The sequence below is a fragment of the Microplitis mediator genome, chromosome 10, assembly GCF_029852145.1.
Source record: "Microplitis mediator isolate UGA2020A chromosome 10, iyMicMedi2.1, whole genome shotgun sequence".
NCBI lineage: Eukaryota > Metazoa > Arthropoda > Insecta > Hymenoptera > Braconidae > Microplitis > Microplitis mediator.
The window spans coordinates 3454994-3478344 of record NC_079978.1 but is presented as its reverse complement, the minus strand read 5'-3'; the positions used below and the strand labels follow the sequence as shown (position 1 = coordinate 3478344).

Below are 23351 nucleotides of genomic sequence, written 5' to 3'. Positions count from 1 at the left end.
AAATTCTTACCATAAAACAGTGACTTTAACTTAACTTATTTTCAGTCACTCCATTAATTTTGTCGTTATTCTGTCTACGACATTCTTTTCACAAAGTTAATGCCGGAATTTAAATGAAAAAATTTTTTCATTTTTTCATTTAATTATATGGAAGTTTTTCTTCATTGGGTGACTTTTTGCCGTAAATTTGTTTAAATATTGTTAGCCATATATATACACATATATAATAAAATATGTGTATAGAGTTATGGTGACGGACGTGCGTCAATGAAGTTTCCTTTGGCGCAAACTCGATTTGAAATTGTTGTCGAAGCATCACGTAGTTTATCTCGGCTGCAAAAGAGGTGCCGTTGCTGCGGCATAAGAAAGTAATCTTAAAGAGAGCGACTGAGTGATAGTATAAAGAGCATCGAGTACCTATAGGAGGTGAAGAAGACAAAGAAGAAGAAGAAGAAGAAGTAGAAGAAGTGCGGGAGATGTAATCGAGTTCACTACCAAAGACGTAGTTGGGCTCACCGAGCACCGTGTGAAACAAGGAGCGAGCAATAACACTGTTGTGTGTAGGCTTTAAGTTAAAATAAGACCGCGACAATGACAACAACCACCACGACTAAGGATCGATACATTTATGGAAGACGCTGTGTGCACCGATCACAACTATAATTATTTCAGACTTACATTCTTGGGGTTTAGACACTTGAGAAAATAACAAGTTTGTTTTGGTATTAATGATACTTTATTCACAAATAAACAATAATCATCCTGGTCGTTATGGGTTTTTAAACCCTCGCAATCATAATAAAACTCGTATAAAAAATAAATATAATTATCATTTTTTTTTTGCGATGAAAAGTAGAGGAAGGGGCAAAAGGGGATAGGGTAGACAAAACGGGGTACCCCAAAATTTTATATTTTAAATGGTTTTTAAACATTCCAAAATCACTTTTGTAAATATAATTGAGTATTAATTTGAATTTTTTTTGTCAAACTTTTTCAAAAATCAATTGTCAGTTGAAAAATATTAATGACTTTTGTTTTGTGATAAAAACTATCAAAATTTTTTTTTCTTATTTTGTATCCAATAATCATGTAAAATATAATTTTTCTTCATGGAAATTACTTACAAAAAAATTTTACTTAATCAAATTCATTTAAAATCCAGAAATTTTTTTTTTACCTTTTTTAGGGGGTGCTCCATTTTGCCCAAAAAAATGAAAATTTTTTTTTTAATGGTAACTGAAAGTTTTTTCTATTTACTTTGAATATCATTAAAAAAAAAAGATTTAGTGTATTTGAGTCCTCAAAAATTTAGTATTTCCTTAAGTACCCCGTTTTGCCCCTCCCTCTCCTACACAGAAAAAAAAGGATTTCTTGGCGCAAGAAAATTTTGGCATTATGTAATGAATATAAAAATTTTCTGAGGACTAGAAAAAATTTGTTGGTCCAAGAAATTTTAACTCGCCCTAAAAAACTTTTTCTTGGCTCAAAAATATTTTTTTTTGCCTCAAGAAAATTGTAGTTTTCAATTCATGATGCAAAAAGTTTCTTAGGGCAAGTAAAAATTTCCTTGGGGTGAATAAAAATTTTTCGTGGCAAGAAATCCTTTTTTTCTGTGTATAAAAGTAATTGATTCATGTTTTTTTTTGTTTTATCTAAATTTCTGTTTCGTATTAGAATTCTGTAGACTTTTTTTACGAGGCTCATATATTTTCGAAGGGTATTTGTATTCATATATGTAAGTGATTCAATTGTCTTCGTCGTATAATTTAGTAGACATATTTTTATGTAATTATAATTTTTAAATATTTATTTTTCGGAGAATGTCGTTGTCAAAATGATTGAAAAGGGAGCATTAACATGTTATAATTTTTGGGCGTTTAAAAAAAAACTTAACTCGAATTTAATTACAACAACAAACAATGCGAGGTTTTATTTTTATTTATTTACTTGGTTGTGTATTTTTTATCGACACCTGTTATTTTTTATTGACAAGTAAATAATAGAGTTAAAAATTGACGGGAGTCGACGCACGCAGGTGATAAAGTGTTTTTTGCCAGATGAAAGATGCTCGGACATTCAGAGCAGCATCTTTCAGATCTCACGGCACTTATTGCGTGGACAAGTCGCGGGGTGAGAAATTGAAAAGTGGCTGTCAACCAACGTCCTGCCTAATTAAACTCATTCCAATTGGTTTAATAAAACCTCTCTAACAGTCACAACATCGACACTCTACTCATGAATGGAATTAAAAGGGAAAAAAATAATCCATAAATAAAATTTAACTAATGGGAATTATGTTTTGATTTAAAAATAATAAAATAAAAGGATCAATTAGAATTCAATCGTGTCTGCGAGGACAAAGTGCATAAGCAAATATTCCATGAAGTCAAAAAATATTTTTAAAAAGACTTTGACGTGCGTTGCGATCCAGCGACAAACAGCCTTTTGGCATTATCCTTTCAGAGGAGGCTCCCGTGAGTCTCGCGGCGACATGTTATATATGTACACACCATCACACATCAACTGTATATGTATAAATATATATCAATGTGTAGTGTATGTATTCAGTATGTACGCACTGTGGTAGCTCTGCTGTACTGATAGGTGGCGGCAACCAAGTCTCGATCTCTTCGCGGAGTGGTAACGAGTCGAGATGCTCAGAAACATCGGCGGTGCCACTTCAAAGCGGGAATCCCGCGCAATCAGGCATCCCCCCTTCCCCACCGGACTCGCCCCGTCGACTTGCGCGGTACCTTGAAAAACCTGGCCGAGAAAGAAAGATGTACATATATATATATATATGAATGTATATTATATATATATATTTAAACATATATGTTTGTATATAGTACCATACGCAACACACAACGACAACCAAACATCAAGGAAACTACTCCTGGCACGTATTCGCGGACAACCAACATACCGCTGCCTGTTTTCATATACGACCCAACATTGCGCCCTTTCTCTACTTCTTTATCGTTGCTATCTCTTCTTATAGATGCATCTTTTATGTGATTCTATTTCTATTTAATTCAATCTTCATTTTATATAAATATACATACACATGTATGTATATATATATATTTTTTTTAATCGGCTATTTTTACACAGAAAAAAAAGTTATCTTGAGTCAAGAAAATATTTTTGAAGACAAACGTTTTCGGGAACCAAGTCAAGATTTTCTTGAGCCAAGAGAATTTCTCTTGGTTAAAAAAAATTCATCTTGGTCGGAGGTTTCTACTTTATCTGAGAAAATTTAGGTCTCCAAAAAAGATTTCTTGAATCAAGATTAATTACCTTCAGTCAAGAATTTTTTTTTCTGTGTAGTGAAATTTAAAATTATGACAAAATTATCTGAATTTGTTCGCGATAAATCAAAATAACTTGTACCCGATGCACAAAAGCCACAAAAAATAATTAACGGCTTAGGGGGTGGGGGGGGGGTTGTACTTCGCTCTTGCCTGTACATTATTATATTTAATAATCTAAAAAATTTGTAAGTTCAACATTAAATTATAATCATTTAATCCACATAATTACGTCATTAATTTCGTGGTTGATTATCAGTGCGGGAGCAGCTCGCGATTTGTACCTGGTATCTTTACATTGGTTTAACAATGGGCGAGGCATGGTTAACATTATTGACCTCATGTCTTTGATCGCTCACAGTAACTTTTCTCCGCTACTGCAGTATACATTTATAACAATTTTACTCTATTCATAATAACATAAACATGAATTACTGTTATTGTTTCAATAATAAAAATTTTTTTGTCTATAAATATCAGTAATTAGTAAAATGACAATAAAAATATCAGGGTAATATTTATTGACCCGAGATTCCTGGTATTAGAAAATAAAATAAAAGTTGTGACTATAAATGACATCTTTCACAATTAGCATCGTGGCGAGAGTCGATGAAAGATGATAATGATAGTAATGATGATGATGATGGTGATGGTGATGATGATGAGGACGACGACCAGGAATATAATCGCCTTGAGTCAAGTTACGAACTTACTTGTCTTTTTTTACTTCCAACTCTTTACTTCACTTATATATCGTCACTCCACTGTAGTCTGCACATCACAACGGTCTATACGGTGTTTATTCTCTCCTCTGTGCTCGCAGCATCTCTTATTTATTTTATTTTTAATCCTTATCTTTTTCCGCCGTGGCTCGTTACAAGCGAATAAATCGGCGGGAGCCGAGACGAGTCGGCGATGAGCTGAGGTCGGGGCTTTTACTACGAGCACCAGCGATAGGAGGTCAACCCTACCGTTGATTCACTATTACCCAGCCACGAAGCTCTTCAGTAGGGATACCTAAGTCGCTTCTGGGTGGTAATTAGTTCCAATCCTTGTAACAACGTCGTATATCTTTTTAGTTATTTTTATCCTTGGTTAGCATCCACATCTAAGATATATTGTCCCTATCTTCATTATTTTTATGTCACTGCCCATAAACTTTTTACATATTTATTTTCATTTTATTATTATTATTATTTTATCTATTGTACCTTTGGCTACCTCACTAATACTTTAAATTCATTATTTTTCTTCTGTAGACTTCTTTATTTGTTTTTATAAATTTATCTGTTTATGGCAATTTAAATATAATTAAGAAAAAAAATTTAATTAAGAGGTTTAGGTAAATAGAATATCTTTAAGTAAAATTTTACGTGATTTATATAACAATTTTTTTTATTATTATAAAATTTTGGATACAGAAAATAATAAACTATTGATGTAGGTAGATAATTATGGGATGTAACGAAAATTATTTGAAAACCTGCGGCCTTGAGAGATATATATAATTTTTTTCTTATAATACACACGGAAATCCGGTGAAATAAAAAAATATAGGCGTGATCTTTTGAAATTCGTCTATATATCATTTTTCTTATGGTGATAAATATTATAGATTTTTTTTAATATACTTAAATATTTTTTTTTTATTGTATATTATTATATATATAATTCTTTATTTTATTTCTTTCAAACAATATCCCTCAAGTCATTCCGATTTGTCACACTTTGAATTTACCCTCTGATATTCATAAGCATGGAAATTCACAATGACATCGAATCGAGTGAGGGTAGATTTCTTTTTTTTTTAGGGTTCAGGTAAGCAATAACAGCTTTGGATCGAGTTATTACTTTAAATTTTCTTTTTGAGGAATAAAAACTAATAGAGCAAAGGGAATATAATGTAGAGAGAAAGGTAATAAAGAAAAAGGTTATTGGGTGTAGGATAGAAAATAAATCGGGCCACCTCCCACTGCTAGGAAAAGTTCCCGATGGCCCACCGCGCGCGATCAATCGTTTTTTACTTGCCGCTTTTATATAAATTCCATGTTTCCCGTGGCTACCGTGGTGGCTACCTTTGTTCATATGTCTTTCAAATATTTTTTTATTTTCTCTATAATATACTTTATTTTATAAACTTCATTATTTTATTTCTACACTCTGGACCACCTAATTCGACAAAATTAAAACTGTTTTATATTTTATAAAATCATTTTCCTTTGATACATATTTTTTTTGTACTTACGAAATTAAAATTTCTGTAAAATAAAAACCAATAGTAATATATTTTTGCAAATAGAGGGGATTGGAGTAAAATGAACATGGCTGATTTTTTTATTGTCAATTAGGGGTTGGCTTTTTCTCCCTTAATTTTTTTATTTAATCACAAATAAAAAGAAGAAATTTTTCAGTAAAAATTTCGTGTAAAACATGACGTTAATTGTAGTAGGGAAGAGGAGGGCAAAGTGAGCGCCTTAAGGAAAATAATTATAATATCATTAATTCTTTTTATTTCTTTTTAGACCCTTGATATTTATTTTCACTTTATTATGCTGCGTCCATTAAAATTGAAAAATCGAAAATTAGTGGCAAAGTGGGCGCTCCAAAATATTTCGGATTTGATATTTTTTATTCTTTACACGTATGATATTTGCAAATAACTATAAAACAATTGTATTTTAATAATATAAAAGTCATTTTAATAGTCTGCTGCGATATAACTTTAAAACGTAATTTTGTTATCTTTAACTTTCTTAATAAATTATATTTAATCAACAGTTTTGGTGGTCTATTTTACCCCTCATTATATAAGAAATTTCGATAAGCTTATTATCCGTCCGAATTTATTGGTGTACAGAAAATTTTTAGGGGCCCACTTTGCCCCCATATTTTTTTAAGTTTTGAAAATTTTAAGAGGCCCACTTTGCCCCCTCCTCCCCTAATTAGCAATGTGCACATAAATTTTTTTTTATTGAAACCAATAGATTTATTCAGATTCATCTGAGTCTTAGATTTGAACTTATTTTTTTTACATCAAAATTTTGAATTTTCCGTTTGAAAATTTTATTTTATTAGCTTCTTTTTCGTGAATCTGCCCAGATTTAAATATAAAAATAATTAGTCCTGCGCAAGTCCCAAAGTGCAGGATTTAAAGCTTTTAAAATAATTTTTACTAAAAAAATTTTACGGAACTGGTTAACAAACAAAGTATTGCTCAAGGCTATATAAGGAGATACAATATTGCTATAATTCAAGTGAAAAATTTGAATAAATTATAAATTTTAAAAGGCAGTATCAAAATCTATGACATACAGATACATATGTCATTTCCTTATGGGCAATCAATGCGTGATTATACGAGCACTGGAAACTTGATGACCGTACGCTCAAACACACACATACAAATGCACACACTCATGTATATACAATATATATATATATATATACACTGACGTGCTGATGATGGGAGTAAACGAGCCCACAACGATTTCTGTACTTTATGCTTTTAATAATAATTATACTGACGAATTATTATTTAATACATTGTGCCATAATATATAAAATTATAGTTATTAAAATTAAAAGTAATGAAAAATAGAATTCTTAAGATTTTTAGAATTTTTATTCGCATAAATTTATATGCTTAATTTCTCAAGTATTTTTCATTAGTCAATTCAAAAAAAAAAACTAATGATTTTTCTCGATAACTCAGACCACCTAAGAAGATTTTCTGTGTATAAATAAAAATTACATATTAAATGTAATTTAAAAACTAATAGATTTTTAATTCAAAATATAAAAATATATATTTTTTATTATAAATTGAATTTAAATAGAAATTAAAATTTTTATTGCGACATGTATTTGTGGAGAGAAAAAATATGATGATAAATAAAATGTATAGATTTATTTTAGTTGAATAACCAGTACTGGTTAATCTATATATCTCAATGACTCCTAAATCTTTTGAGCAATTAAGTGTGTAAGACTAATCGTAATTGTTAAAGGCAATTGCTAATTACTTAGTATGTACGTCCCGTGTATAGGTGGTTAAATGAAAATGAGAAGGCGTGGTCCATATATATCATTTTGAGATCCACGTTCAATAAAATCTTGCTCGTGATTTTAAGTCTCAAGAATTTTAGGCTTTTTATTTATTATTTTTTTTTATTGGGTTTAATGTGTGTACCGAGGATTATTTATTATGATTAAAAAAATTTATTATTTTTTGTAAAGTGTTAGATGTAAATGCACTGAGAGATCAATTTTATTTGAGCCAAATAAATAAATTTATTCGAATGAACAAAATCATTTATTTCATTCAAATATATATTTGTTTGTACACAGAAAAAAAGACTTTCTGGGCGCAAGAATTTTTTTGTATTACAAATTGAACACAAAAATTTGCTTGATACGAGAAAATATTTATTTGCATAGTAAAATTTATTAGGTTAAATTAGAATATTTAGTATGCAGTTGGTATCAATTTTATCTGTTGCTTTGTCAAAATTACAATGCATCTTGTAAATTCTGTTCGATGTATTTTTAAAATTTTTACAGTATCGGTACTTTGTACATTCATTCCACACTGTCCTCATGTTACTATGACGATAGTAATTTTTCTATAAATTTTTGATGCAAAAAATACCGTAAAATTCTCTGCGTGTTCAATTACGGGTTTGTTAATTATGATCAAACGATTATTTCATTCAAATGAACCATATCTTTGTCTCAAATAAGTATTGGCTGAGTCCATTGAAATATGGGATTTATTTGCCTGAAACAAATCTTATTTGGCTCAAATAAATTGTCCTCTTAGTGTGGAAGAGTTTAAATGAAATAATTAGTCTAATTTTAACGGTACTTGTCTGTTTTTTAAAATTTTTTTAACAACATGAGGTATGAAGTAGGTTCTGTCATATGTTAATGATTATGTATATTTTTTGACACACACAAATTAAAAGTATACATGAAGGGTTGCCCGTACTTTTGGTCCTTTATTAGCTGGTTAATATTTTTTTTAAATTTTTTGTTGAAATCGTAAAAAAGCGGAAGGTAAGCGAGAATTACAAGAAATTATCTTCCGAATGGTGGAAACTCTTACAAAGTACGAAAAAAATGAGTTTAAAAGTGTTAATAATTGCTTAAACTAAAACCAGATATGAAAATGAAGCAAAAGCAAATGTAGATTAATAAAAATGTTCAGTGTATTACTTTAAAAACGGTAAATTATAAATTATACAAATTACTTGCGGTCGATGAACTTCATATATTCGCGCGTTCATACTTCGCGAAAATAAATATCTACGTATGGATCGCGTGTTTAGTAATTTTTTGGAGCAAATAATTTGTGTCGGTATTATAATTATTGATAAGAGCATGTATATATTATGCATATTCCAAAAACGGGCTATTGTAATTTTAATTTTCTTTTGTAAAAAGTGAGAATAAAAAATCAAAAGTGTTTTAACGTCATCACGAAATTTTGTGTTACCATCTGGAGTCAAGTTAAGAAATTATTTTACATAAAAAAAGGTACTTAAACGACGATTAAATTTATGTTTACAAATACTTCATTTAAAAGTTTTTTAAACTTACAAACAATCTTAATTTCCATTTTATCAAATTGAATTTTAAATTTGTAACTGTTGTTATAGTATACTACATGTGATTTTAATCTGTATTTACTATGGGGTCAAGCTCCGTGTAGGAAAGTAGAATTCGATAGCTTACATTTCATAGGTTGAAGGTTTGCAGGCTTGCGAATAGATTTGCAGCTTGAAATTTTGGTTGTACCAATTTCGATGGTTTAGAAATTTATGAATTGGCATTGAACAAAATTTAAGGCATGTCAGGGGGTGCACGCACTCTAAAACCAAGTGTGTTACAAGTGTATTATTTTAACACACATTAAATGTGTTCTATGTTTAATGGCCATAAACAAAACTATAGTTTTTTGTAGTCACTTAAAACACGTTTCACGGTGTGTTAAAAATCTATAGATTGCTTATGGCGTTTCAATGTTATTTTGCAAGTGTGTTAATTTTGACTACACACTTGGTTTTAGAGTGCGGAGAAAAAAATATTGTTCCTCGAACGATCTAAAGTATAGCAACTCGTAGATCGTTACCACAACAATATGGAGACTTATGGTAACAATCCGTATCGTTTCTGTAACTATCTATTAGATAACTGTGATCCGTAGTCGTCACCTCACACGGCACCACCTAACCTATTTAAGCATCCATTTTTGCGTCTATTTTGTTTATCGGGTATAATTGTTGCTAGCAGACGCTTAATAAATTAATTATTTTTTTTAATCAAAATTATTTATTTATTAATGATAAAGATTTTTACACGTCTCATATCATTTGCAACGCACGTGACGTCAGATAGGGCTCAAAACGATACGGTATAAGTCTCAGAGCTGTCTACCGTATTGTTGTCAGAACAGTAACAATCTAGTAGATAACTTTTTCGTATTGTTACTGTAACTATACAGTATACTTCTCAGAACAATATTTTTTTCTCCGTGTGATTGTAGATTTTTGATTGAGATCACATAAATAAGAAGATGGACAGAATTTAGACTGTTCTTCAGGAGTATAAAAAACGACCCATAGTAAGAAATCGAGGCAAGTGAATTAAAGTAGTTCCTCTGACAAGAAGATGTATAGAAATCTATAGAAAATCAGGACTTCCGGTATTTTTAAAAACTAATTTTATATTTATTCTGTTCATAGTCGAGCACTCATATATTATAACCACATTTTTGATATCTTTGGCAAATACCTCATATATATTTGTACGATTTATATATTTATTTATTGTGACACATTTTCTCTATACAAAATATTATTTTTGGGGGCGATCTGGGGAAAGTTAACGAAATATCTTTTCGCAGAAATGTAGTTCAAAGTTTCTCAAGATGTAATGGATGAATTGTAGATTTCAACCCTAAAATTTTATTATTGTATATAATTTTTTATGAAATGAGATAAAAAATCGAAAATCCAACTCATTCAGCAAAGTTCTTGCCTAAAGATATTAACAATATGCCAGCTGTCAGTCACCGCCAAGCACCCCCTGTATATTAACCCTGTCACGAATTTCTACCAACATTGAGAAATGTCTCCTACATTGTAGTACATTGTAATGTCAAGAACAATACTCTCGTTATACATTCTTTATTTAACTTTGAAATTTCAATTTTTTATTTCATTATACCGTAGGACACTTCTCAATGATCTACATACAGTATAAATTTGTAAAGAAAATGAAAAAAATATATTATGACATACATATAAACAAAATATACGTATATATGAAATACAGTATACGCACAACTAGCCTTGTAATTTTCAACATCCTTTCCATTCTACATTGACTCCGCACACATCCGATCGCAAAAACTTCTCAATGCGGTCTTCAGGTGCACACTTGAATGGCCGACGGATAAACAATACCATCTTCACTGTATGTATATCCGCTTATGTAATATCCTTCCGGTTTTATACCATCAAAGTTTCTCATTGGCCAGTCTCATAAATTACCCCCGCATCCATATCTTACATACATACATACATACATACATACATACATACATATATCAACATATATTCCTATATCTACAAAGAAAAAATAATTTTTTCAATGAATTGTACAATAAGTGAAAGAGTCTTATTAAATATTTGTCTTTTCTTCATAAAAATAAAGTTAAATAATACATTTACTTCCGGTGAATTTAATACCGACCCAATTATAACTCATCATTATTCATTTACGTGTCTCTGAAATAAAAGTTAAAAGGATCCCCGGAGTTCCGAGTCCCACTTTGTTTGCTTGGGAAATAAAATGACGTCAGTAAAAATTATCCGACAAATTGTCGTCGATTCTCGTTTCATAAGACTCTGCAATAAATCCACGTCTATTCTTTATGTTATCCTGCTAGTTCTACATACAAATGTGTGCGTAAGAATCGCGATTGGTCCAGTATATAATTGTAAGGACAATGTACATGCATTGAATACACACATGAACAAATTTATAAATATACGTGGATGTAAGTAACGTTAATAGTAAAAAGAAGTCCATGACGTTTGTCTCTTTCACATTTCACACAATAACGGCCTCCGGAACTGGCACAAACGAATCAAATATATATTGGTATATGCATGTATATGCACACAAAGGAAAATAGAAGCGTCTGGAGATTATATATAGATGTATGTGTATGTGGATGTGGATGTGGATGTGGATGTGGATCCAACAGAGTGCACATTAAAGATCTTTGTCCAGTGACTCTGGGTACTTGCATGCTGGTTACATAGTGCGTTTCCTGGATCATTGCCAAGGTGAAATCATCGCTGTCGCCTTCATGCCAGAGCTTTTCATTCCAATGAAAATGATTAACGAGTCCTGCGGATCTTAGATGTACAGTAATAAGATTTTTAAATTTTAAATCGTATGAATAATTTTAAATATTAAGGATTGTGTTCGTAGGAACGGCGACTGGGAGACTATTGTCTGGGATTGGATGTTATATGAGTAGAGGGTCATAGAGGAAAAAGAGATTAAAAATAGTGTATAATGTGAAAGACTTGTGCTAGGTTAATTGCGAGATTAGATAGTCCACGTGCACAAGCTCTCGGACCGGAGTTTAAACGCTCGATTGTTATCTCTTTTGACTCTCAACAAGTCTCGAGTTCGTCTGCTTATATTTTATTTTTTCAGGTTTTTATTTTCTCGTGGGAAAATTACGTTTATACTTTTGTATTAAATTTATATTTCGCAACAGTGTTTCACTTTTTAACGCAGGTGTCGATATTGAAATTAGGAATAAATATTTCGACGATTGAAATCAACGCTTTCAAGGCGTTTTTAAATATTATTGAAATGATACTTTGTAAAATATTAAATTACCTAACACTCATGAGGTATCCTGAGGCTTTGCTGTAGAGGTAATGCATCTATTAAGTTGTTATATGATTATATATTCTTTAACTGCATAATCTTTCGCGGTAGTTGATTAAATCCGTTTGTTCTTCTACAAAACCCCCATAGCAAGTATATATATATATATATATATATATATACATATATTTGTAGTTTGAGGAAGGAATGGAGAATGACACACTCAATGTAGAAACGGCTTATTGTCCTTGGGGGCTAGTGTAGCGGCGATTTGAGACCTGGGCGCTGGTTTTGCAGTCGGTTCCTCGAAAATGCATCTCGTGTAGCAAACCTTTAACTCGTTTAACTCGCTCCTTTCTCCATTATCGATGACCATAGTACAGACAATCAGTAGTCGTGGTCCTCGCCCCAAGTCAACGAATTTGTGCTACGTTTCGTGCGACGAGCGCACTCTAGCATTAGAAAATCGCTCCGCAAATTCTTAGTGTTAGTGTGCCGGTAAACTATTTTAGCCTTAGGGATTTTTAAAAAACTCGGTTTTTGACCTTTTTTAAAACATTTCTGCAGTTAAATGCAGACATAAATTTGTCTATTATTATGATTATCCAAAAAGTATTTACTATTTTAAATACCGTACAAGTAATTGTTGAAGAAAATTTTTTAAATTATCAACCGATTTTTTTGTGTCTATCTGTGAGCCTGATGTCAATTGTGATTTACTGTATTTTTTTAAATATCGATCATAGAGAGCGGATTGAATGATCCAGAGACAAAAATAAAATTTTAATATATTTTTCTATACTCGTGTTTTCAGATTTAAAAATAATTCTTGTGTTTATTGTTAGGGTTTAAATTTTTTGTAAATTTTTTTTAAGACTTATAAATTAGTGTTAAATGTTTTCGCCCGAAAAATATACGGCAATTTGAATAGTTATTGTTATAATAATAATAAATAAGCATAGACAGACAAAAATATATTTGCATGTCCACCGGCGTCTGCCCTCGTCTCAGTTTCTACTAGAGCTCTGGGCCAAAGAGTCCCGACTTGCCACGCGATTCGAAAACACAGTATAGTTGCATAGAGATTAGAATACAACTCGTAGTTTTTTCAATTTTTGTATTATTATTTTTTTTTATCCTATTTTCTATACACAGTCATGGATGCGGTGTTGCAAATTGCTGGTGGATTAGAAGCGCGCGCCCGCACACATAATATACAGAAAAGAGACCCGGTGGAACCCCTGAGGGCTACTACCACCCGAGATTATTGTCTCGTGCCTCACGAGAGATAAAGAGAAAGCCAGAGGCCGACGAACGGGACGCGTCCAGACTATTCTCTTCTTATTCTCATCTTCTCTGTGTAATCCACACACTCGTATCTCATCTATACATATATATCTATCTATATCTATGTCTATCTATCCCCCATATCTATAATATCTATACACTATATGTATAAACGGTGGAAAAGAATCACCGGTTGTGTGTTTGCTGTATGTCGTGTGTAGCTATCAGGGGGAACTAAATAACAGACGCTACGGGGTGGCGTTGCCTTTTAATTTTTACTCATCTTAAATTTTTATTTATTCCTCGCACTCCTTCATATTCACCAATTCCTTTATTTTTCACCTTCGAGATATCTTTATATTTATTTACATACATTTTACCTCAAAAATAATTTAAAATAATTTTTTCACGCCTCATTTTCGAAATACCAAAAAAAATTTATTTTAAAACAAATACGACCCTCGGATGCTAACTACAGTATTGACACAAAATTACAAGTTATTATTTTAGACGAAAATTTTGGGAAAAAATTTTTAAAATCCTTATTAAGGATACGGTTTAACTAATCCCCAATAATTATATTTTTATAATTTTACTTTCGGCAGAGTTTGAACTAGCTACCGTGCAAATTTAACGTGATTAGGCACGGTACGTCTTCCCAGTTATCCGCCTCTGAGCTCGAGTACCTATTAGAGAAAATTACAGGAAAAACCTGTAACTACCGGTACGAAATTAAATAAATTTTTTATAATTGGGGTTGTTAAAAAAAATGAATTTTTTTATTTTACTTTTAACTTTACTGTTTATTTATTTACTTAACTGTGTTAAGTATTAAATAATAACAAATACAAATACCTAAATAGGGTTTATAAAGACATCGCCACGCGCCCACGTGTGTTGAGCTTCTTGGTCGTTAATCGCGCGTACATTATTGCTCGCAGTGTTGTCTTTATTTTATGTATATCCATACTTAGTATGTGGTGGATTTAATGTGCATGTGTAGAGCGATGCACCCACATTCATTGTCCAATCAGGCGATTTATCATTGCGGGGGAAGATCAGGACGAGTTATTGACTTGTTCGATTCCTTGGTTACGCCCCGCGATCTCGACCCCTACCTACTTACAGCTTACAGCTCGCCACCTCTTTCCTTCTCTTGTTCCATACACTTACATATCATATTCTGTGAATATATATACTCATACATATGTATGTGTAACTAGCCAACAAGCTTTAAATATACTGTACGGTTTTGCTACGAGGGTCCCGTCAGCACGACAACGACCCACGACCATGTCCAAGAGTAAGTCTATTTAATTCAATTATCAATCGAATTTTTTTTAAAATCTTTCGGTCAAAAAAAAATGCAGTAACTATTTTTTGCTAACAATGAGTAATGATTGATGAGATAAATAAAAATATATTGCAAGAAAAAATGAACTGGTGCCTGCCGGGTTTAATTCGATGGAGTATCGTTCCACTTACACCATTTCGTACGTAATAAATCGCCGGGTTCGTTAGTGAAATGAGTACGCGACTGTAATCCACCTTAGGCGATACATTTTTACTTATACTATTTACAGAATATTTTTAAGTGCAACAAAAATATAAACAATCGGTTGCATTTGGAAAATTTATTTTTAATGAATTGAAAAAAGTTTATTATTTAGATAAAAAAATTTACTGAAGATGTTGTCGATACGCCTGGGGAAGTTTGAATCTTGGATTGTTGATCTGCCACTGCTCCTTGCATCCTGAATAGGATGGGATGCAAACGTTAACCGGTACATAGTCATCTCTCTTAACTCTTATCTATCCTCTTCATATGCGTCCAGTCTTCGACTTGCCATAATTCACTGGCCTAATCGGGTGTTGTTGCAACCCCTCGGGAGTAGTCTACTCCCAGTTGCATTAGGGATCTGATGCCGCTTCTCATTTATCTTGTTCTGCGCAGTTGTAAAATAAAAAAAATAAAATAAACTTTTTATTTCTACCTTTTATAAAAACATCTTTATATTCTATATAAATTAAATTATGTATGGAAATTTCATCTGTTTAAGTTTTCTGACAACTTGGAAAATTCTCGTACCTCAGAAATTTTTTTTTCACTTTGAATCGACTTTTTTATCTCAAATAATTTCCTGTATCCTTTGGAAGCTAAAAAAAATTAAAAAACAGGAAGTCAGGGTCATAAATTACTTCCGTATATAAATTTTATTCAAAAGTATCTTCGTATTGAACGAATATTCACTTCTTATTGGAAATAATTTTTCTAAATAAATTTCCGAACCAAAAAATTAAAATTGCCAGTGTAACACAAAGTTTTTTTACTTCGTTTTATATGGAGCAGCAGTTATAGTATCGTCTAAATACTAAATATGAGCCTTGGGCTTCTGACAGATGTAGTAATTCGTTTATTATTAATTACAACATACATCTCATACATTCGCGTAAATAATTCCCACAACTCCGATTAGATTATTCTAATAATAATTTAAGTAATACCTCCTGGCAATAAACATATCTGTTATTACCACGGCTTATCAGGATTTAAATCCGATATTACATATTGAGATTAGGCATAGAAATAGCCGCTAGTCTTTAACACACAATCCGATTGATTCGATTGATTCTCCGATCCGAGATAAATAACATATCTATTGATTTCATCGTGGGGATAATTGAAGCCTGGGTATAAAATACGCATCTGGATCTAGATTACTTTCTCTTAAACTTTCAATTCATCTGAATATTTATATCATTAATTAATCAATTGATTAAAAATTATTAATTAATAGTTGATGAATAAATTTATTTAAAAAAATTTATTTAATTTTCGAAAAAAATTTAAATACAATTTTTTTTATTCTTAATACAACTTCCGCATTTAGTGGTGGAATTCCAGTGTACGGTTTATCTCATCCTCAGGTCGTATTATTACATTGCTGTGAGACGAATCCCCTTGGCCACAGTGACAATGCAAAATTGTCAAACAGAACTCGTCACGTTCGATAAATCAGGTGTGTGTTATAGACTACAAGTGCTTTCAAGTTATGTACACGTGCCGGACACGACACACGACTGTACGGTGTAAATAAGGTGACGTGAATCTGTCAAATGAATGTCGTTACGTTCTTACATATAAAACTATTCACGTGCTTTACTGCACCGTTAAATCTCCTCCAATTTCCGAGGAATCTCAGCTATCCTGTTTATAATAGACAATAGATGCAAGCCGCAATCGGTTATATAATTTATTTTTTTTTTTAACTTAAATATTAATAGAAATAATTTTTCATAAATTCTGAGTTGAGTAAAAAAAAAATTGAAGAATTTTTTAATTGGAATTTTTGAAGGTTTTGTTTTATAATTGGCGTTACGAGCGGTAGCTATTTATTTTATTTTTACTATTATTTTTGGTGTAAAGTATAGTAATTTTTCACACTATATTAATAAGGATACCTGGGAAAAAAAAATCAAAGTTATTATCGTCCATTTTCTAAGCAGGATTTTATTTTTGACGCTTCACGTTCCTCATTACAAAACTATTGGTTTAGGTCTTAAAACCAACTTATTTTGCTAATTACGATGAATCTTCATGTTTTATAATTTTATAAGTTTTATCCAAACCATTTACAAGACTTAAAAAAATTCAAATTACAATTTCCTTTATAAATTTACGAAACAATATTTTGACCCAAATAGTTAACAAAAAAAAGTTAATGGCAATATTTTGACAACATAAATACTGAGAAAAAATTTTTAATGACACATTCTGTGTCCGTTTTGACTTCCGTCTCTTCTCCGAAAAATAAAAAAATCATTCTTTGTTTTTCACCGCCTATAATTTTTTCTCATTTAAAGTAAAATTTGATTTTCTCCAGACATCCGAAATCATAAGTCTACGTTATATATATTTAAGTATTATTTACTTTTTTTCCTATTTTGACAAATTGAAAATTTTTCTACCCGTACGACACGGACATTAAATATTGTGACATCCCATTCATTTGGGGTTTCCGGTATCATGGAAAAAGAAGCTCAGTTTTTTTTATTTTTCGCCGCCGTGCATTTATTTCTTCTCTTTAAATAAAATTATGCTGCACACTCTTTCATATTTAAAGTAGAGCATACAAAATATAAAGCATCCAACTTACACTTCTCTTCGCAACGTAATAACAAATAATTATAATGATAAAAAAATATATTTATATATAACAGGACAAGTTAGAGTGCAAATGAAACGTCATATAAATAATAAGATAATTTAATATGCCGGTAGTAATATTGACATCATTAAACATGATCATCATTATAAACTATCCGCGGAGAATAAATATATATAAATATCCTCCGGTACATCCAATATCTCATCATACTCATTCAATGCCTTTTTTCATTTCGCTTTATTTTATTTTAACTGCAGTGTAAAATATATAAATATATATATATATATAATGTAATATATATATCTACATGAGTGATAATCGATGCCGACGACAAAGTGATCCGCGGTTCTTACAATAGCAAAGTTGTTGTATTATAGCAATTACCGTAATTCGTCTCGTAATTATTACGATTGCCCGTAGCGAGTGCGAATTACCTTATACTATATAGTCGCAACAGCAACAGCAACTTTTATTTTTATACTCTAGCGCCTTAATTTCCTCATTTCAAGTCACACAATCTTTGTAGAGGAGAAGAGCCGTGCCAGCAACTCCGGGGATCTTTAAGGATTATGTCCGTTTTAAAAATATATTTAAAGACTTTACTGTGAATCACATAACATACACTTGTTGTTGTTGTAGAGCTATTTACCTCACAGTAGCATTTCCGGAAATTATTTTCTCACTGTGACTAAATCTCTATTTCATATTAAAAACATTAATAACAATAACAAATACATATATATAATTAAACATAATAATATAATGAAAAATTTCACGTGTCAAATCGCGACCGTTAGAATACCGCGGGTGAATTTAAATTTAAATATTTAAATGACATTTGTTTTGGTTAATTTTAATATTTTTTCCAGTTACTAAAAAATATTAAAAAATGGTTGTCGAGTTAAATATGTGTAACGCCGATTGTAATTTAATATTTTTAAATATATATATAATTTTACGACTACATGACTTCCGCAACTATACCAGCAGTCATTAAATATTCTCTGGGTGTTGTTAAATTTTTAGAGATCGTTATTTGCCGCGAGTGACCTTTAAAAATGATGAAAGACAAGTTACCGGGACTCTGAATTTTATTATTATTATTATTGTTATTGTTATCGTTGTTATTGTGTGGTGGTAGGACTAAAGGGAGTTGCGAGAGACAATTACGCTCATATATATATACTGCTTATGCACAAATGCAGGAGGATATCCCCAGTAGAGGCAATTGAATAGAAGTTAACATACACAGTAGTATGTAGTAGTTGTTGTTGTTGTTGTTGTTGTTGTTGTATTCACGTAACGTAATGTAACGTGTGTACCGCGAGCTTCGGCGTAAAAGAGACAGACCGCGCGAGTGCGTTGCCTGGTATCAATTTGTCCAGGGCCGGGAGGACGCATAGCACGGGATATGTCGGTTATATGCGCGGCCGAAGGTCGCTTTGTACCAGCCGCTATCCGGCATTCTATCAACTTAACTCTGAGTATATAAGGTACTCCGGACTCCAATGTCTCTTCTTTTCTCTTACTTTACTTACTTACTTACTTACTCACTTACTTACTTACTTACTTGGTTACTTGGTTACTGAATATGTGCGCATGTGTGTGCATATATGCAGGTATAAATGCACATATGTGTATATGAATACGCATGTAGATGAGATGATGGTTCACGAGAAAACACATCGCGATCGATTTACCCTATGCAAGTGTAAGATACCAATTACTGCGCTCACACGATCCTCTAAGGACACATAATTGGATATGTGAATTTGCTCGCCGAATACCGTCAGTTTATCGCGTGTTATTGCACTTTTATTTTTCAAAAAGTATTTTCTTTAATTATTGGTTCGAAAATTTTATTTATTTATTTTTGCTGGAGGAAAAAAATTGAAATAAAATAAATTTTTTACTCTGAACACCAAATCGTTTGGTGGATTTTTTTTTGCTTTGATGAGATGGTTCTTCATCAATTAACAAATAATTATTTAATGACATTATTATGTTAGTAAATTTTGAGGATTTCAAAATTTTTAACTAATGGCAGATAATTTTTTTAGAGAGAAGTAAATATTGGGTGAAAATTGCTGAGATTTTTAGTCTTGAAAAAAACGTTTAGCTTCCAAGAAGGTTTCAAGTTACCCGCGGGCCCTGGACGCGAAGGGTTAAGGACTCGTCGCGTCATTTGGCATTAGCCTCGGGTCAAATTCTTCGACAATGCCTTTGCCGTTGGTTTTTAATACTCTTGCCAATAATAATTCTGTATGGCTTTTTGCTGCTCCAGACAGTTCCTTCGTCTCTCCATCCCCCTCTTTATTATTTTCGTAGTCAAATTTTCAGATCCGGCGTTTATCATAGATATAAAACCCATAACAAAAATTTATTTAAATAAGAAGGAGTAAAATCGAGGGCGATTTCAATAATTTTTGCTCTTGATACTTTAAGTATCCGTCAACGTCATATCTGCATATAATAACGATCTCGTGATGCTCTGGGAATTTTATTATAAAAAAGTAAAAAACGAAATTTGATTCAAATTTTTTTTTAATACCATTCTAAAAAATAACGAGCCCTAAATATATTTCATAAAAATAAATGTAGTAAAATAAACAAAAAATTGACATTAGAAATTTATAAAAATATTTGCAAAATAATATTTGCAATGGAGTAATGAAGACTTGAGAATTTAAAATTTTTTGTTTATGAACATCAAAGAGGATTGTTGGAAGAAAAAAATAAAAATAGCTGGAGGTTCGTATTCGCGGAGTAGTGAAGTTGGTCCAGGATGGGAATAAGAAGGAATCCCCGCGGCGCAGAGTCGTAAGCCGCGCGTTACGCTTTCGTCAAGGTGTGAGGGAAGACGAATGGCGTTGATACGACAAAACGCTGCCGGCTGTCCGGTTTGTCCTGGCAGCAGAGGAACTGAGCAGACCGCGCAAATGAAGACGTTACCATCATCAGTGTGCGAATGATTAGTGCGAGTAGCACCACTTGGACTTGGGCTCACTCGTCCTCTTTCTCTTATTCGTACACACATATGCCCACACAAGAAGTCACTCTCTTGCCATTAGTTACTTCTTGCTACGAAATTACTTACCCCGATATCTCTCATATACACCGTACTCGTGCATTAATACACTCTCCTTTCATTCATTTATTTTTTATGCCTTTTAATTCCCCTGTGTACTTATTTTACTCTTTTCCATTTAAACTGCAGCACAATTATGGTTTTTAATTTTTTTTTTTTTAAATACACAATCATTTATCTTAATCAAATAGAGAAATTTTTAAATTATATATCATTACCACTATAAAAAAAATATATAAATTAATATTTAAATTGTATATTTAAAATTATTCTGCTTAAATTCTTGATAAATTAAATAAAATTAAATAAAATAAATTACAAACTAAAAAAGTGGGTATGTATTTAAAAATAAATAACATAAAATTAGTAGAAATGGAATTTTTTTATTGATTTAATTTTTATAAAATTTTTCCAAATATTCAAATAATGGAAGTAAAAAAAAAAGTTTTAATTAATAAATTTTCACATTAATTATCATAAAATAAATATCGTCACAATGTCTTTTTAAAAAGCGTATACAAAATGTATATAAAAAAAAATATATATATATATAATCGTGGAGGTCGTCATGTAGGGTGGTCATTGTCCGTTGATGGTCGTACGTGCACCATCTATCATTCCGTCAGTGGTCTACAGTCTACAGGCTAGAAGATTTCAATTTGCTCTCTTTTTACATCTTCCCCGTCACCGTCGACTCGCATATATTCATCGGCTTATGCCGTCTTTTGCGCCAGCCACAAAATTGTATTTAATTGTGATTGACTGCTAAGTACTTGTACACTGATGATTATGATAATGGCGTCGGCGATACGAAGGTGACGGGAAGGTATCTCGCATCTCGCGTGCAGAACATTTAATAAGTCAAAACCATTTTAGCATACTGCATATTATAATATATACCGTATCAATATATATATAAAATACACAATGCGAATAAATTCATACTTTCATACATTACATATACAAATTTTAATAAAAAATAACAAATTACTTGCTTACAAAAACTATCATTACGACCTACTTAACACTAAATATAATATATATATTTACAAAATTAGCTAAATTTTTTAACTTCCTAATTAATAACTTAAAGCATTTAATGATAAGTGTTTAATTGAAGTGATCTATTTACAAATAATTATGAATGTCTTTTATACTTATATTTATATATTTACAAAATGATATACCTCAGTCTGTTTAAATTAACAATAGACATCACAATAAATGCTGTATTCCAAATATGTAAAATGAAACAGTTGTCGAAGGCGATGACGACATCAGTCACGCTGGAGTAGCTCGTAGAGTGCGGAAATGTAAGTCTGCGCCATTTGTAGTGTTTCGAATTTGCTTAGTTTTCTGTCATTTCCCAAACTGGGCACGACATCCCTTAGTTTATCGAAAGCGTCGTTCAAACTGTTCATCCGTCTTCGTTCTCTTGCATTGGCAGCAAGACGTCTCTTTCTCATCACTTCGATTCCCGGTGTTGTGTTTTTTATTTTCTGGAGGGTTTCCTTTATTTTTTGGGCCGGATAAGGCGAGGGACTCATTGACGCTTCACTGTCGCGACGAAACCTCGTGGAAACTTGGTGACACTTGTTATTTCTGTTGGCTTCCAAGTCATTTTTCGTCGTGGCTAATTGATAATTTTCGGCGTAGAGTACGTCGGTTCTGTGAGCAAACACATCAGTTTTGATATTTTGGTTATCCTGATTGTTGTAAACGTTGTTTTTTATGAAGAAGTCATTTTGCATATTGACTGGGGGTTTTTGTTGATGTGGAGTGTGAGATTTGAAGGGTTTATCGATTTCTAAGTAACCCAAATCATAGGAATCGTCGTTAATAAATTCAGTACGGTAGTTTGATTTGTGGTCTTTGGAGCTGATGGCTTTGAAAGGATCGTAATTTTGTTCACACTTGGCGGCTTCGCGGTTGTAGCCCTCGTAGAATTCGGTGAAATTAAAACTACCACCGAGACCGGGGAATACACTGCCGTTCATTGATGAATTTAAGTCGCGGTACTCTTGGTGATTGTGGCTGTCAATAGAGCTTATGCTGTCACAACTGCTGCCACGTGAGCGAGGGGGTTGTGGATAAGACTCTGGTACAGGTTGCGGTTGGCGGTATGACCTTGGATTTGATTCCGGACTACTTGCTGATCCGTAACCTTCCGAGTCGAGAAGATCATACTGTTGGAAACACGCGTAACTCGTCATGTTTTAAGACAAGTAATTAATTTATTTGTCAATTAATTAATCAATTGATTGTTTATTAAAGTTTATTAACGCTTGAAAGCTTTTAGTTATAATAAATTCACACACGAAATCAGTGTACAACACGTGGAAAAAATAACGTTCTGTTACGGGCCACTGATGATGACACTGAGTGATTGTGAGGGTGAGCTCGTCCCGATCTCTTAAGTCGATCGAGTCGTTGCGTAAACTGACGATGTCTTGAGTCGAGCGAAGATCTCGTGGCTGGACCACGCTGCCGGGTTTTCTTAGCGAGCATAAGTGGGGGAATTGGGCCTGAGAGTCCTGGTGGGGGTTGCATCGGAGTCCGCTGCAGAGAACATCAGACCCAACT

General features: G+C 32.1%; 1 protein-coding gene across 1 annotated transcript; it reads right to left on the bottom strand.

The window, feature by feature from the left end:
- Positions 1 to 21146: 21146 nt before the first annotated feature.
- On the bottom strand, positions 21147 to 23189 carry LOC130676611 (pancreas transcription factor 1 subunit alpha-like). Its single transcript, XM_057482960.1, has one exon. It carries the CDS (start codon positions 22979 to 22981, stop codon positions 22046 to 22048), a length of 936 nt encoding a protein of 311 aa, XP_057338943.1. The 5' UTR covers positions 22982 to 23189; the 3' UTR covers positions 21147 to 22045.
- Positions 23190 to 23351: the final 162 nt, after the last annotated feature.